This window comes from Nelumbo lutea, chromosome 1, assembly GCF_056320005.1.
Source record: "Nelumbo lutea isolate HS-2025 chromosome 1, American lotus-T2T, whole genome shotgun sequence".
Classification (NCBI taxonomy): Eukaryota; Viridiplantae; Streptophyta; class Magnoliopsida; order Proteales; family Nelumbonaceae; genus Nelumbo; species Nelumbo lutea.
Window position 1 is genome coordinate 4179399 of NC_142684.1, and position 12696 is coordinate 4192094.

General features: G+C 37.8%; 1 protein-coding gene across 1 annotated transcript in view; it reads right to left on the minus strand.

The window, feature by feature from the left end:
• Positions 1-229: 229 nt before the first annotated feature.
• Positions 230-12696, minus strand: part of LOC148873250 (FAD-dependent oxidoreductase family protein) — a 39406-nt gene continuing 26939 nt past the window's right edge. Inside the window, exons 3-9 of the mRNA XM_088964142.1 lie at positions 7221-7435; positions 7063-7133; positions 6825-6987; positions 5989-6178; positions 1422-1580; positions 1161-1249; positions 230-569 (exon numbers count right to left, since the gene is read on the minus strand). Coding sequence (XP_088820268.1) covers positions 471-569; positions 1161-1249; positions 1422-1580; positions 5989-6178; positions 6825-6987; positions 7063-7133; positions 7221-7435 — 986 coding nt within the window. The 3' untranslated portion in view covers positions 230-470. The remainder of the gene's footprint in view (positions 570-1160; positions 1250-1421; positions 1581-5988; positions 6179-6824; positions 6988-7062; positions 7134-7220; positions 7436-12696) is intronic.

The following is a 12696-nucleotide window of genomic DNA, read 5'->3' on the forward strand; positions in this document are numbered from 1 at the left end:
CATACAAAACCACGCCTATATTCTATAAGTTGAATGTTGTGCATATGGGATTCACAAGTCACAGGTCATTAATCAATTCCCTTAGGCTGTGTATGGTTTCAAGGAAAAGGTAGGGAAAGGAAGGGAAAGGAAGGGAAAGGTAGGGAAACCTGTACAAACCTGGTATAGGTTTCCCTACCTTTTCATTCAAACCAAAGACAGCCTGAAGAAATAAAAAGGGGTCCTGGGGGAAAAAAACCAAAATTTTAAAAGTAGATTCAAATCAAGCGTAGCTTAAGTTTACACAGCATGCGTCCATAACGCAGTTGGCTGACAATAGCATTTAAACCATGACAAGAACTTGCTTCTCCAATAATTTTATTTTCATTATCTGATGGTCGCCTGGTCGGTTGTGAAAGCATGAATAACTCTCTCTCTCTCTCTCCCAAAGGAAACACGATGTTTTTTTTAGAATAAACGAACCACGATGTTTACCTACAACATCGACCCTGAAAAGAGAATGGTGCATTATCAACTTTCAATGTGTTGCCCAATACCATATCAGCAACCAACTCAGCGGTTCCCAGTGCCTGAAAAGGTGGGTAAAAATATGTTAGAATTAACAAGACAACTAGAAATGGAACTAATGCTACTCTAAATTCCAAATCTCTGAATAATTTGTCACCTAGTAGAGGTTGGCATATGTATCACTAGGGCTAATAGCAGGAGTCACAAGCCAATCATGTCCAGGAGTTTGACTTACAAGACCAGAAAAAGACTTGATGCACCCAAAGAAAAGCATACAGTAATAAAAAATCCATATATTTTTTAATTCTAACATCGTGTGCCTATGGAAAATGGTCTACAATTTTATATTTGTTGTCTAATGCTTATAGTGTTCTGTAGGAAAGGTGGCATACATTTATGTTAAATTAGGATACAAAAATTTTATTTTAAGTGACCCTCAATAACCCAAAGAGTGTTAGAATATGATGTTTCCAACATGAACATTTCATTTTCATCCATTTAGAAGAGTCCATGCAACACTGACCAATAGTAATTTCTTCATGCTTGCAACATGAACCTCAATTCAAGTGTGTAAAAGGGTAACCTACCTGCATTTGTGTGTCAACCTGCCCAAGGATGATGCATATTTTGGAAACAAAGGATAAGAAAATTACCATTGAAAGTCCTCCACCTTCATGTCCTGTTGCAATTAAGACCTTTGGCAGACCAGGAACAGTATCTATAATTGGCTTCCCATCAGGCACTAAAATCAGTGTAAGGGTACACCACTTCATCAGTTTCATAGTGGTATATTTGAAAAGACAAACCATGTCCTTTTCTCCAATATGAGAGAAAAGGCGATAAAAGCTAATAAAAAATGGATACAATTCTCCAATTATAGCAAGCCAACAAGGAACTTGATAATTGATACTTACTATAAGGCCGCAGTCCTACTCTCACTTTCCTGTTCTTAGTGAAGTCAGCCAAGGATAGTTCTCTTATAGAGGGAAAGAACTCCCCAGCACGTGACCAAATTTGGTTTATGATGACATCATCTACTTCAGTGTTAAATCCAGCAAATTGGCGGCTGCTCCCTGAAAAACACATTTCTTAGGAGATGAATGAGCAGAGTAGTGCACAAGAAACAAGCATGAATAAGGAGAGGCAGCCATATTCCATGTCTATGTTGTGTATACTGATGCATGCAACCTTACAAGTATGGCATACAAGTGATCTTGTAGCTTAAAGAAATTAAGCCATGATAGGATTCCTTTGATCTATCTGGTTGTTGGGTACTGACAAATCTCATACTTTCTTAAATCTTTGTTATTGAAAAAATGTAATATTAATATTGCACATTAAAGTTTCTTAATGTGTCTGACTCTGACATCCATGCTCTATACTGATAGATCTACTTGAAAGAAGAAAAAAAATAGTAATAAAAACAAGATAAGATATTTATTGTATCAAAGATTATAGACCAAATCAAATTCTTATTGCCAATGAGCATGTTCAGGACATGAAAACAAATGGTAAAAAGGGTCGGGTTTATAAGTTGGAACCAAAAATTATAGATCAAATTCTTGTTCTAGCACTTCCTTCATCAACTGCGGTAAAAGACCCACCAAAATATAATAACCACTATGATTCTTCCGTGGTTTCACCATAGCAACTAATGGAACCTCCCTTGGTATCTCCTCTGTAATGATCATAGCTCTAGGTTGAATGCACTTGATGGAGTACTCGCTAAGCTGCATGAGCTATTTAACTACTCATCCTAATAATGGTAGTCTGAACTTTAGTGTTGCAAATACCAAGGCTAGACATTGCTTCTCCATATCTATGTAGTTTTGCTCAGCATCCTTTGAGACTTGACTAGCATAATAAATGGGGCACTCCTGCCTCTCCTCATTCTCCTAGGCCAATAAACAGCCTACAGGTTCAAGACTCGTGTCAATATACAACCTAAACTCCTTCCTCTCTAATAGAGATGCCATTACTGGCGCTTTAGCTAGGGCTTGTTTAATTTGTTGAAATGCTTCTTCATGCTCAATGCCCATTGGAAAGGGTGTTCTTTGTTAGTTTCATTAGTAGAACTGTAGTCACTGCAAGTACATGTATAAATCTTCATAAATATGGCAACTTAAGAATATCTAGAGTTGCTTTTCATTGGTAAGGTGGGGCATGTCTACTACTGCTTTAAATTTAGCTTCATCATGATGGACTCCTCTGCAGCAGTATACCTAATACCCTAAAAGTTTGCCCAATTTTGCACCAAATGCACACTTTACAAGATTCATCCTCGGGTTATACTGCCAACACCTTTCTCAAAACCTTTATGACCTTTATGCCTAGCTTTCACTACCACATTATCCACATAGCACTCAATCTTCTTATGCAACATATCATGGAAGATACATGTCATAGTTCTTTGGTAAGTGGCTTCAGTGTTTTTAAGCCTGAAAGGCATCACCATATAAGGATCTGATTGTAACCATCTACAGGGTTCATAAGGATCTGATTGTAACCATTATATGCATCCAAGAAGGAATAGAGTTCATGCACATTTGTACAATATATGAGGAGCTCTATGTTGAGCAGGGGAAACTCATCCTTATGGCATGTTTTATTTAAATGCCTGAAGTGTACGTTGTAGAGAAGAGAAGGGCTAGTTTTGTCTCTTTACCTTCTTTGTATGTATATTATTAGGCATGTATATTAATGTACAGCCTTGTAATAGCTCTGTACTTTATTTCTTTTGTAAGGAAAATTTTATCCATTCATCTTTTAATAAAAATATATCTTTTTTAAGTTTGATCGATGTTAGATCAACCCTAACAATCTTAGAGTTTTTCTTGTTTCCCTCTCTCTTCAAGGTTAACATGGTACCAAAGCGGGTTATTCTCTAATTTATTTTCAGTACATTCAGATCAATCTGTCTTCCTTTACTCTGTGCAACCAGCAAGAGAAATCTCATTATATCTCTCTTGAAAGACATCAATTTGTGATAAAACTTCAACTGAAGTATCACCTGGTCCTATTCTTCATATTCTGGAAGTTTCATCAGCTTGGGGTAAGTGCTGAAGGTGTTGTGTTCATCTCTCTTGGGTGGAAGAAAACCTACTTTCCTCGTCTAGACTGTGATTTCAAATATCAGTTTCTCTTAGCTTTAGACATATTCTCTGTCATTGTTGATGTTGCAATATCAATGAGGGGACTCAAAACCGCACATGACATGTTTAAATACCTTGAAAAGGTCTATTAACAGTCAAACATGTCTACGCAATATCAGATTGAATTACATATATTTTCTTGTGCTCAAGGGGAGAAACAGATTCAGGAGTACTATGCTGGTTTCGTGAAGAAGAACTTTGATAAGAGGAAAGTTGTGTGTCTCCAATCTAATTATGAGACAGTAAGGTGAAACGTACTCAGTAGCGAGACTGTACCTGACCCAGATATGATCCTTGAAGAGTTATTAATAGAGGAAACTCGGTTTCTTACTCAGGCCTCTCTTGATTAGAAGAAAGAACGTGGCATAGATGCAGTTTTTCTGGATACCAATCAAAAGGGAAAGACGGATTGTAGTGATCTGTAATGACTATATTTGATTGTCAGAACAAAAGGGGAACAATAGACCTACCCCCTTAATGATGGCAATGTGTGTTGTTCTGACAATAGATTTGATTTGTTGATATTTTCTGGCCTTGTAGTGATCTATAAAGACTAATGAGCAATTTCAGGTAGAAACCAAAGAGATGAGTGAGCCGTCTAGCCTGTAAACATAAGCTTCCTCATCAATCCTTTTGCATTGTCTGCTGTGTATTTGTCTTCGTCAGTGAACAAAGTCTGATAGCAACCAAAAAAGTGAGGACAAGGGAAAAAGGCATCTTGAGCAGGTGGTAGTTGTCGATTCAATCACCACTGCAACAGGGTTAATGTTGCTGGCGCACCCTGAGTTGCAAAGATCATATTCCACTGTTACAGGCTTTGAATTACAGGGAATTGAGAAAGAACAAAAAGTCAAATTTTAGATCATTGTTGCAAGTTGTGGTTGTCGACAATGAATTGCAAACTCCAAATCCAGCCATTGAGTTGTTACTTGTTGAGAGTCTTGAGAGTTCAGATTTCGAGAATCTTGAGAAAACTACAAACCCTAGGCTAATTATTGAATAGGTGTTTCCGTGTTTAGGTCTCTTTCATTTCTTTTAGTTTCAAATGAAAACTGCTAACCATTGCCCGAGTTGAACAGATCAACAGTTCAACCACCCGGGACAGAAGTTTTTGACCATTTCAACATTTTTTTCAAGATAGGTTCAGGGCCAAAACGGAACCGATGACATGACCAGTTCCCAGGTCAAATGGTCTGACTGTCCATTCCAGTCCAGTTTTCAATACAATGCCTGAAGATACTCCAAGCTAAGGCATTCTTTTTACTAAACATGGGCATATGAAACTGGAGGCATATATAAATGCAAACTGGAATGGCTGTACTGATGGAAGGAGATCCACCTCGGGTAACTATGCTATGGTGGTACAGAACATTGTTTCATGGAGAAGTAAGAAGTGGCTACATCTTCGGCTGAGAAAGCATACAAGACAATGGCCCATAGAATTTCAGAGTTATTTTAAGTTAGATCACTTTTGGAGGAACCGGGCATTGTTTATGAGAAGCTGATGATGTTATATTGTGACCACCAAGCAGCCATAAGCATTGCACATAATCCTCTCCAACATGATAGAACAAAGCATGTTGAGGTTGATAGACATTTTATATGGGAGAGAGTTGCTTCAGGGAAAGTTTGCTTGCCATTTATTGATTCTAAAGAATAATTAGAAGATGCCTTGACAAAGAGAGTTTCAAAACGGAAGCTACTGCATTATATAAGCAAGCTGAGCATAATTGACATCTATGCTTAGCTTGAGGAGTGTAGAGAGATTGTGCCAAATGGGTCCTAGTTTCTTCTTATTTCTTGTCTTATTTTAATTGTTATGTTTATGTTAATGGGCCTTGTCCATATGGGCCTGTTAACTATTTTTCATTCTTTTAAGTTATGTTTATGAACTGGTTGCCCCATTAAGGGCATCTTTGTTATAAGGGCATTGAGATTAGATTAATAAAAGTGATTAGCAGAAAGAAGAGGACTGATAGAACTCTCTTCTTCTCCCTTCTTCTCTCGTCTTCTTCTTCCTCTTCTGGTTTCTCTTATTTCTTCTCTATTTTCTTTCTAATTTCAGATCAAATTACTATTTTCTATTGGTCTGACTCATATCTAGGTCCATGTAGGACACTCTTCAACCCATTCTATTCTCTATTTCCAGTCGATCAACCAAGATAGGGGTGCTGGGGCATATTTTTCTATGTAACTCACATATGAACAGTCTGCATATACCCTTGTACAACATACAGTTAAAGCAATAAAGTTTAAGCTACTTGTCAAAAAAAGCTTATTGTACCACAGAGTATTGAAAGAAAATACATTCAATAGGTAAAACACTTACCCAGAACAAGGTTTCCCATTGCATCCATTGTGGCAGTCATTGAAATAGACAAGGTCTGATCATGGTCAACAAATTTAGTTGCATTATTGGTATAACATTGAGAAACCATTTGATGATCAACATATCCAACCTCCATCAGACCATGGTTCAGTTGCAGCATGTTGGAGTTCTCAACCACAAGGAGGTGACCCTATGATGCAAAGAAAACAAAAGATGGTCTTAGCTAGGATATTAACTGAAAACTATTCATGCAACACAGTTCTACAAAGAGGCATTTTTCACTTTGCATTTATGTTGTCTGCCAAGAGGCATTTTTCACTACAGAAAATGAGATGTTGCTTCCCTAACTTTATTTCCTTCCCATTCTTCTTAACCCAATCAAGAGTGGTGTTCCTTCCCTCTTTCCTAGAGTCTATGTCTATGTTGATTGGTCTGGTTGCTTGGATACCCATTGCTCTACCATCGGATGGAAATGACTCCCTTATCTTCTTGGAAGTAAAAGAAGCAACTGATTCTTAAAATTGGCTCATTGAAACCCTAGAAAGTTCCTATCTCTCTAGGGTACTATAATAAGAACACACACAAGGACAAGCAAACAGAATACCCTAAAAGTAAAAGCAGAAAAAATGATAGCATACATATAATACAATCAGAAAATGACATACAGACACTTATAAGAATCATTGATTGATTCCATCAATATCCTATAAAACTGGAATTTATTTTATCAGTGTAAAGCTATAACCTCAATACAGAAAAAATATAAATGAAGTAATTCACAGGCTTAGAAGTCCATTTGACAAATGCCATTTTAAGAAATCACTTGATCCTCTAACCTTGCGAGGTTTTACAGGGACGTCCAGTACAACATTTGATCCTCTAACCAAGTCTTGCATCAAAGACCCACTCCAAGAACCAGCTGCAATTACAATGGCCTTCCTACAATACAATGTGTTCTTTGATGTTTGAATTGCTTGAATCTCTCCATTGCAACCTGATCTGGTTAACACATGAACATTACACTCTCAAATGAAAATTTTCAATCTCAAATCACCTCCGATGATATTAACAGACCTTAATAAATAAGTGGCTGGGTCATGATAAAATTCCGCATATCTGCCGTTTGAGGCAAAATGCCTGTTACCCTACATATTAAACATTCTACATTAGCAAAACCAACACTAAGTTGGCTGTACATTTCCAATTAAACAAATGCTATAACCTCAACGTACTTCTTCAATGAATGAAACAGTACGATAAGCATCCAACTGACAATCATCTGGTAGAAATGCAGCTCCATTTTCCTTCCCAACCTCAAGTGCCGGTTCCTCTGAAAGTAATGCATGACCAGACAAGTACTCTGCCTCCAAACCAGCCTCAGCTAATTGCTGCACCCTACCTTTTAAGATGTTTAGCTCTTCCGGTGCTCTACCAATCAACAAGCTTCCTATTAATTAAGAATATCATATCATGATCATCTATTTTTATAGGTATTGAAGGATATAAAAAGATCATTAAATAAGAAAGCATTATAAGATCTAAGAAAGTCGTTATTAAGCATTCTCAAATTTGTTCCTTTGAAGCCCCAACATATTACAACAACTGGATTACTCAAGCATGCTAAGTTCAGCTGATCAAAATCATGCAAACACACAATTTTGGAATCAGTAACTTCAGGTCTAAGTTCTTTTTTTTTTCTTTTTGAAATAGGTAAAGTAAGAAAGACAAAACATGTACAACAAGGAGCTGTACACAGAGGTTTACAAAAACTGCACCAGCAGAGCTAGATCCCCAAACCCCGATTTACAAAAAGATTCCCAACCGTAAAAAAGGAATTAAAATTTCTGTCCTTGAAAACATTGTTTACTGCTAAACACGAAACATTTTTCCCACAACTTTCTGAAATACTGTATCTGAGGAGCTGTGTTGGTTCTTGAAAATCCTTGCGTTCCTCTCCTTCCATATGCACCAGAAAACCACAGCAGGAGTCAGATTCCAATCCAATTTGCCCTCTTTAGTTAGACCTTTTTTTTATGTATCTCTTTAGTTAGACCTTTGACTCTCCAACTCTTCACAAAGTCTGCCACTGATTCAGGGCAGCAACTGTTCACCTCATATAAATTCTTGACTTTGTTCCAGACCTCACAGGAGAAAACGCAGTGGAGTACGAGGTGGTTTACTGACTCGGTCTGATTCTGACAAAGAACACAGATGGTTGTGTTTGACAGCATACCCTTCTTCTCCGGGTCTAAGAATTTTCTTTTATAATAATGGGAAAATTTTATATGAAGAACATAAGAACAGTATACTTAAAGGTTAGTTTTTTGGTAAATAAAATAAAAATTTACTAAAAGAAAAAAAAAATAATAGATACAATGAAGAGGTCCATAAGTCACCCAAGAGAGAATCCAACCAAACAAAACCAGACACCAAAGATCAAACTTCAACCCCCATAACATAAAGCCAAAAAAGCAGCCAAAACAAAACAAAACCTTAACCCATAAACAAACTTTACAAAAGGTGACAAGGTTTCACCAAAAGAAACAAAAAATACTTTTCTTCTTCCGTCAAGATTCCTTGAAAAAAAAGGTTGTTAGCCACCAAGGTTCATTAGGCAAGAGTTATGGAAGATTAAATTCTGGCCCCCATAGAGGTCTGATGGAAGATTCCTATCAGCCTAGAGTTTTGCAAAATTCAATTTCAATGGTTATCGCAAGTAATGTTGGAAAGCTAGAGACTCAAGTTACTGGATGCTTGTTTGATCAGCAGGTTTATAGGAGCAGATCCAGATATAGAAAGTTTGCATGGGCTGTGAAGGAATGGGATCAGGAAGGATCTCTGATAGTGATAGTGAGGCACGGTTATTCTTGTTCATCTTTGACAATATAGATTCGGTGGTTACAGTGTTACACATGGAAAGAGGCATATACTGATAGTGAGGTAGGGTTATTCATGTTCATTTTTGACAATATAGATTTGGTGGAGACTGTTAGCCATGGAAAGTGGCTATTACTGATATCCTCAACTTCAGTTAGGACATTGGTTTCTTTTGGCTGGTATGGTTAGAAAATTTTCAGGGAGGAAATTCTTATGGATCAACCGATCAACATAATAGCATTCCTCTTCATGTAGGTGTGTGCAAACTTTCAGGGCTATTAGAGGTAAAATCTGCAAGTTTGGAAGAATAGATCAAATGAACAGAATATGGAAAAAAAGTCAATGCTGCAAGAATTTTGATTGAAACCAATAAAAGCTGACTCCAATATCATAGAAATTCAATTTTGCCAGAGAAGTTTTTTTAATCAGTAACTGTGAAATTTAATGATATAATATGAAAAAATGAAAATTACTAATTATGATAATTTTCAGGCTTACTAATTATAGCAATTCTCATAATTAATATTTTAATAAACTATGGATTACTATTTTTAGTAATTTCTGATGTCTTTACCAAAAAAAAATTAAGTTAGTGGGATTAGAAAAGTTTTATTAGAGTTGTTTAGGAGTTGGAGTCCTTATTTAAGTCAGTGTGGGTTAATTGTGGATTTCTCTTAGTTTCAAAGCTTAGAAATTGATTTTGGGTCAGTTTCCTAGTCCAAATTGGAGTCTGTAAAGGGACATTTGAGTTAGTAAGTTGAGTCTATAAAATCCTGGTTGCTGCCAAAATTTTTTCTCTTTCCCCCATCTCTCTTAGTTCTCTTCTTCTAAGCAATCTGACTCTTTGTTGTTTACTCTAAATGCAAGATCATACCTCCTTCTTCCTAATTTATCAAATAACCAGTTTGTACTAGAGAGAATACACCAGAAATCAGGGGTGTTTCACAGAATGAATCAACCCCACCCAAAGAGCCAGTGTGTCTGTGTATATGAAATATGTACAACTACAGAAAAGTCCTTATAGGACTAAAGAAGAAGAAAACAAAAGAAAATAAAGAATAGCATACAAAGGGACTATATAACACAATACAACATCAAGAATTCACATTCCCCTTCAAACTAATGCAAATTCATTAGCATCAGTTTGCTTACAAGAAATAGATATGTAGATCTCATCTGCATATCTAATAGTGAGTGAAGCCATAGTGAGAGGAAGATCAACATCAAGACTTCACATTCCCTGCATATCTTTACAGCAGGGATAGGCGTAGAGAGAGGGAGATCAAGATCCTCAAATAGTGATTGAAGCCAAACAACCACACTGCACACAATGACATTGCCCTATACTGTACTTTTGTAGATGACTTAGAGATAGTTTGCTGTTTCTTGCATTTCCATGAGATGAGGAAAGCACCCATAAAGACACACCACCCTGTTGTGGAAGGTCGGGTGTTAGGGTAGCCTGCCCAATCAACATCAGCATAGGCCCTCAATTGGACAGGAGAGGCTGAACAGAAAAATAGTCCCTATGATAAAGTACCACAAACATAGTGAATAATCCAGTGGACAACAGTCAAATGGGGTTGATGATGCAGTATGGGATTCGGCCCAGCTGAGTAAACATTTACTGGGTTAGTTCGATAATTCATCTTAGTTCGTATTTACCAAGATAGCATCACCGTAGGATTTTGGATTTATCTATCTTGATTCGCATTTACCAAGTTAGCATCTCAACGAGATTTCCGAATTTGTATTAAATTATCACTTTCTTTTTAGAAGAGATTTAGTAGCATTTTAATAAGGAGTGTTCAATTAGATTAGGAAACTTTCTTGTCGGAGGCAAAAGGTGTAAAGAAGTCTATATAAAGAGTAGCTAGACCAAAGCTAGGGGTGTTTTGGTTGATTTTCTCTTAATTATTCAGCAAAGAATTGTTCTTCTCATGTTTTCTTTCAGCTTTGGTTCCTTTCTTTGAAGCTTCTCCAAACGTGATTTGTTTCAAAACTACGCCATTTGGTATCATAGCACAAGTTTAATCCTTCTTTGGATTGAGGTTCCTAAGAAGTAGACCTATTCATGGGTCGAGTGGCCCGACGGGCCGGCCCAGCCCCCGGGCGGGCTTGAACATATTTATAGGTCCGCGGGCTTAAACTCGGGCCAAAAAGCCTGGCCTGCAATAAATTCGAGCTGGGCTCGGGTTTTGTCAAAATAGCCCGGCCCGACCCGACCTAAAATTAAACTTAAAATGGGTTATGTGATTATGTCCATTTGAATAATTTTTTTTATTTAAGAATGTAAAACTGTGTTTTAAAACGTAAAAGAAAGGGAAAAAAACCATCTTGTAGGCCCGCTATTCATTTAAATAAGAAAAAAAAAACCATCTGAATTTTTAATTCTAATTTGAATAGGGAAAATTGTAATTTTTTTTATTAGGTCGGGCTTCGGGCTTTTTATCAGGGCCGGGCTCGGGCCCAAGTTATAAGCCCGTTAGTTGGGCCGGGCTCGGGCTCAGGCCTAGCGTATTTCCATTAATGATGAGTAAAAGCCCGGCCCGAGCCCGGCCCGGCCCGACCCATGAACAGGTCTACTAAGAAGAAACAAGCAGCTCACATCATGGAGCAGGAAATCAACAATAAAACACAAGAAGATGTGGCAAAGTTGAGAAGACTGAAGGAATGAGAGATCCATCGTATGAACACCCAAATCATGCAGAATAAGGTGGGCGAATTTCAAAAATTTCTCTCCCTTTCAACTGGGAATCGAATTCCCTATTTAGAAAATCATATTTTCAAGAATCAATCTTGAACCATAAACTGAACCAGACCTGAACAAAAGCAGTAGGAGAGAATTATACCTGATACGGAGAAGTAATATCTCCCAATGGAGGTGTTCACGCCCAAGGAAGGATCCAAAGACTGCTCCCACTGAAGATGGCGCAGTGCAGGATGGAGCAGAATCAACGGAGTTCTTCTCCAAGAACCTATCAGTCCTTTCACAAAGAACTGATATCAAGATCAAATCTTGACTTCTCCCACTGAACTGGAGATCGAACTGGCAAGGTAAGCAGCAAGAAAGAATTCTGCAAGGTTGCTTAATTCTTTCTTTTGTGATTTCAGCTCTAAAGAGGATGTGAATATCTGTCTTCTAAAGGCTACCGCCCCTTCCTTCTTTTGTAACCCTAAAGGATCAGCACCTAATCCAATTAGGAGTTGCTGATCCAAATCATATTTGGATCAGACATCCCTTTAGGTGATAAGGATAAACCTTTATCTTATCTACAGATTAGATCGGCCTTCTCCTGATCTCATTAGGAGGTTTCCAGATCTAAATCACATTTAGATCTGGACTCTCTGAGTGGATAGGATTAAGACCATATCCTATCTGCTAATCCATCTCAGAATTCGCCCCATATTTAACTCATTAAATCAGTCCAATTCGAAATGAGCTTTAGGCCCATTAAGGTTATGTGCTCAGTTAGCCTTCCTAACTGCTGCCCAGTTGGGCTTCCTTGTATGGCGTGGGACCCAAGCATTGATCTACACATCAGCCACAAGGGTTCAGCCCAGCCTTTGTTACAAGGCCTAGCCGAATACACTGTTATGGACAGTGCACCCCCTAAAACTCATCAAATGGGCTTTATGGGCCCAACACTTACCCTAAGTGGTCCCTGGGCCAAGCCACCTTGTAACACCCAGAGACTATGGGCAGATGCAAGATTAGCCCATCAGGTATTATCCTCAATGGTCTTACACTCAACCTCTCAACCCATAATGATCAAACACTGCCCGACAAGAGAGGACCTCTCCCTCGGCTACAAGGAATAGTGTTGCACT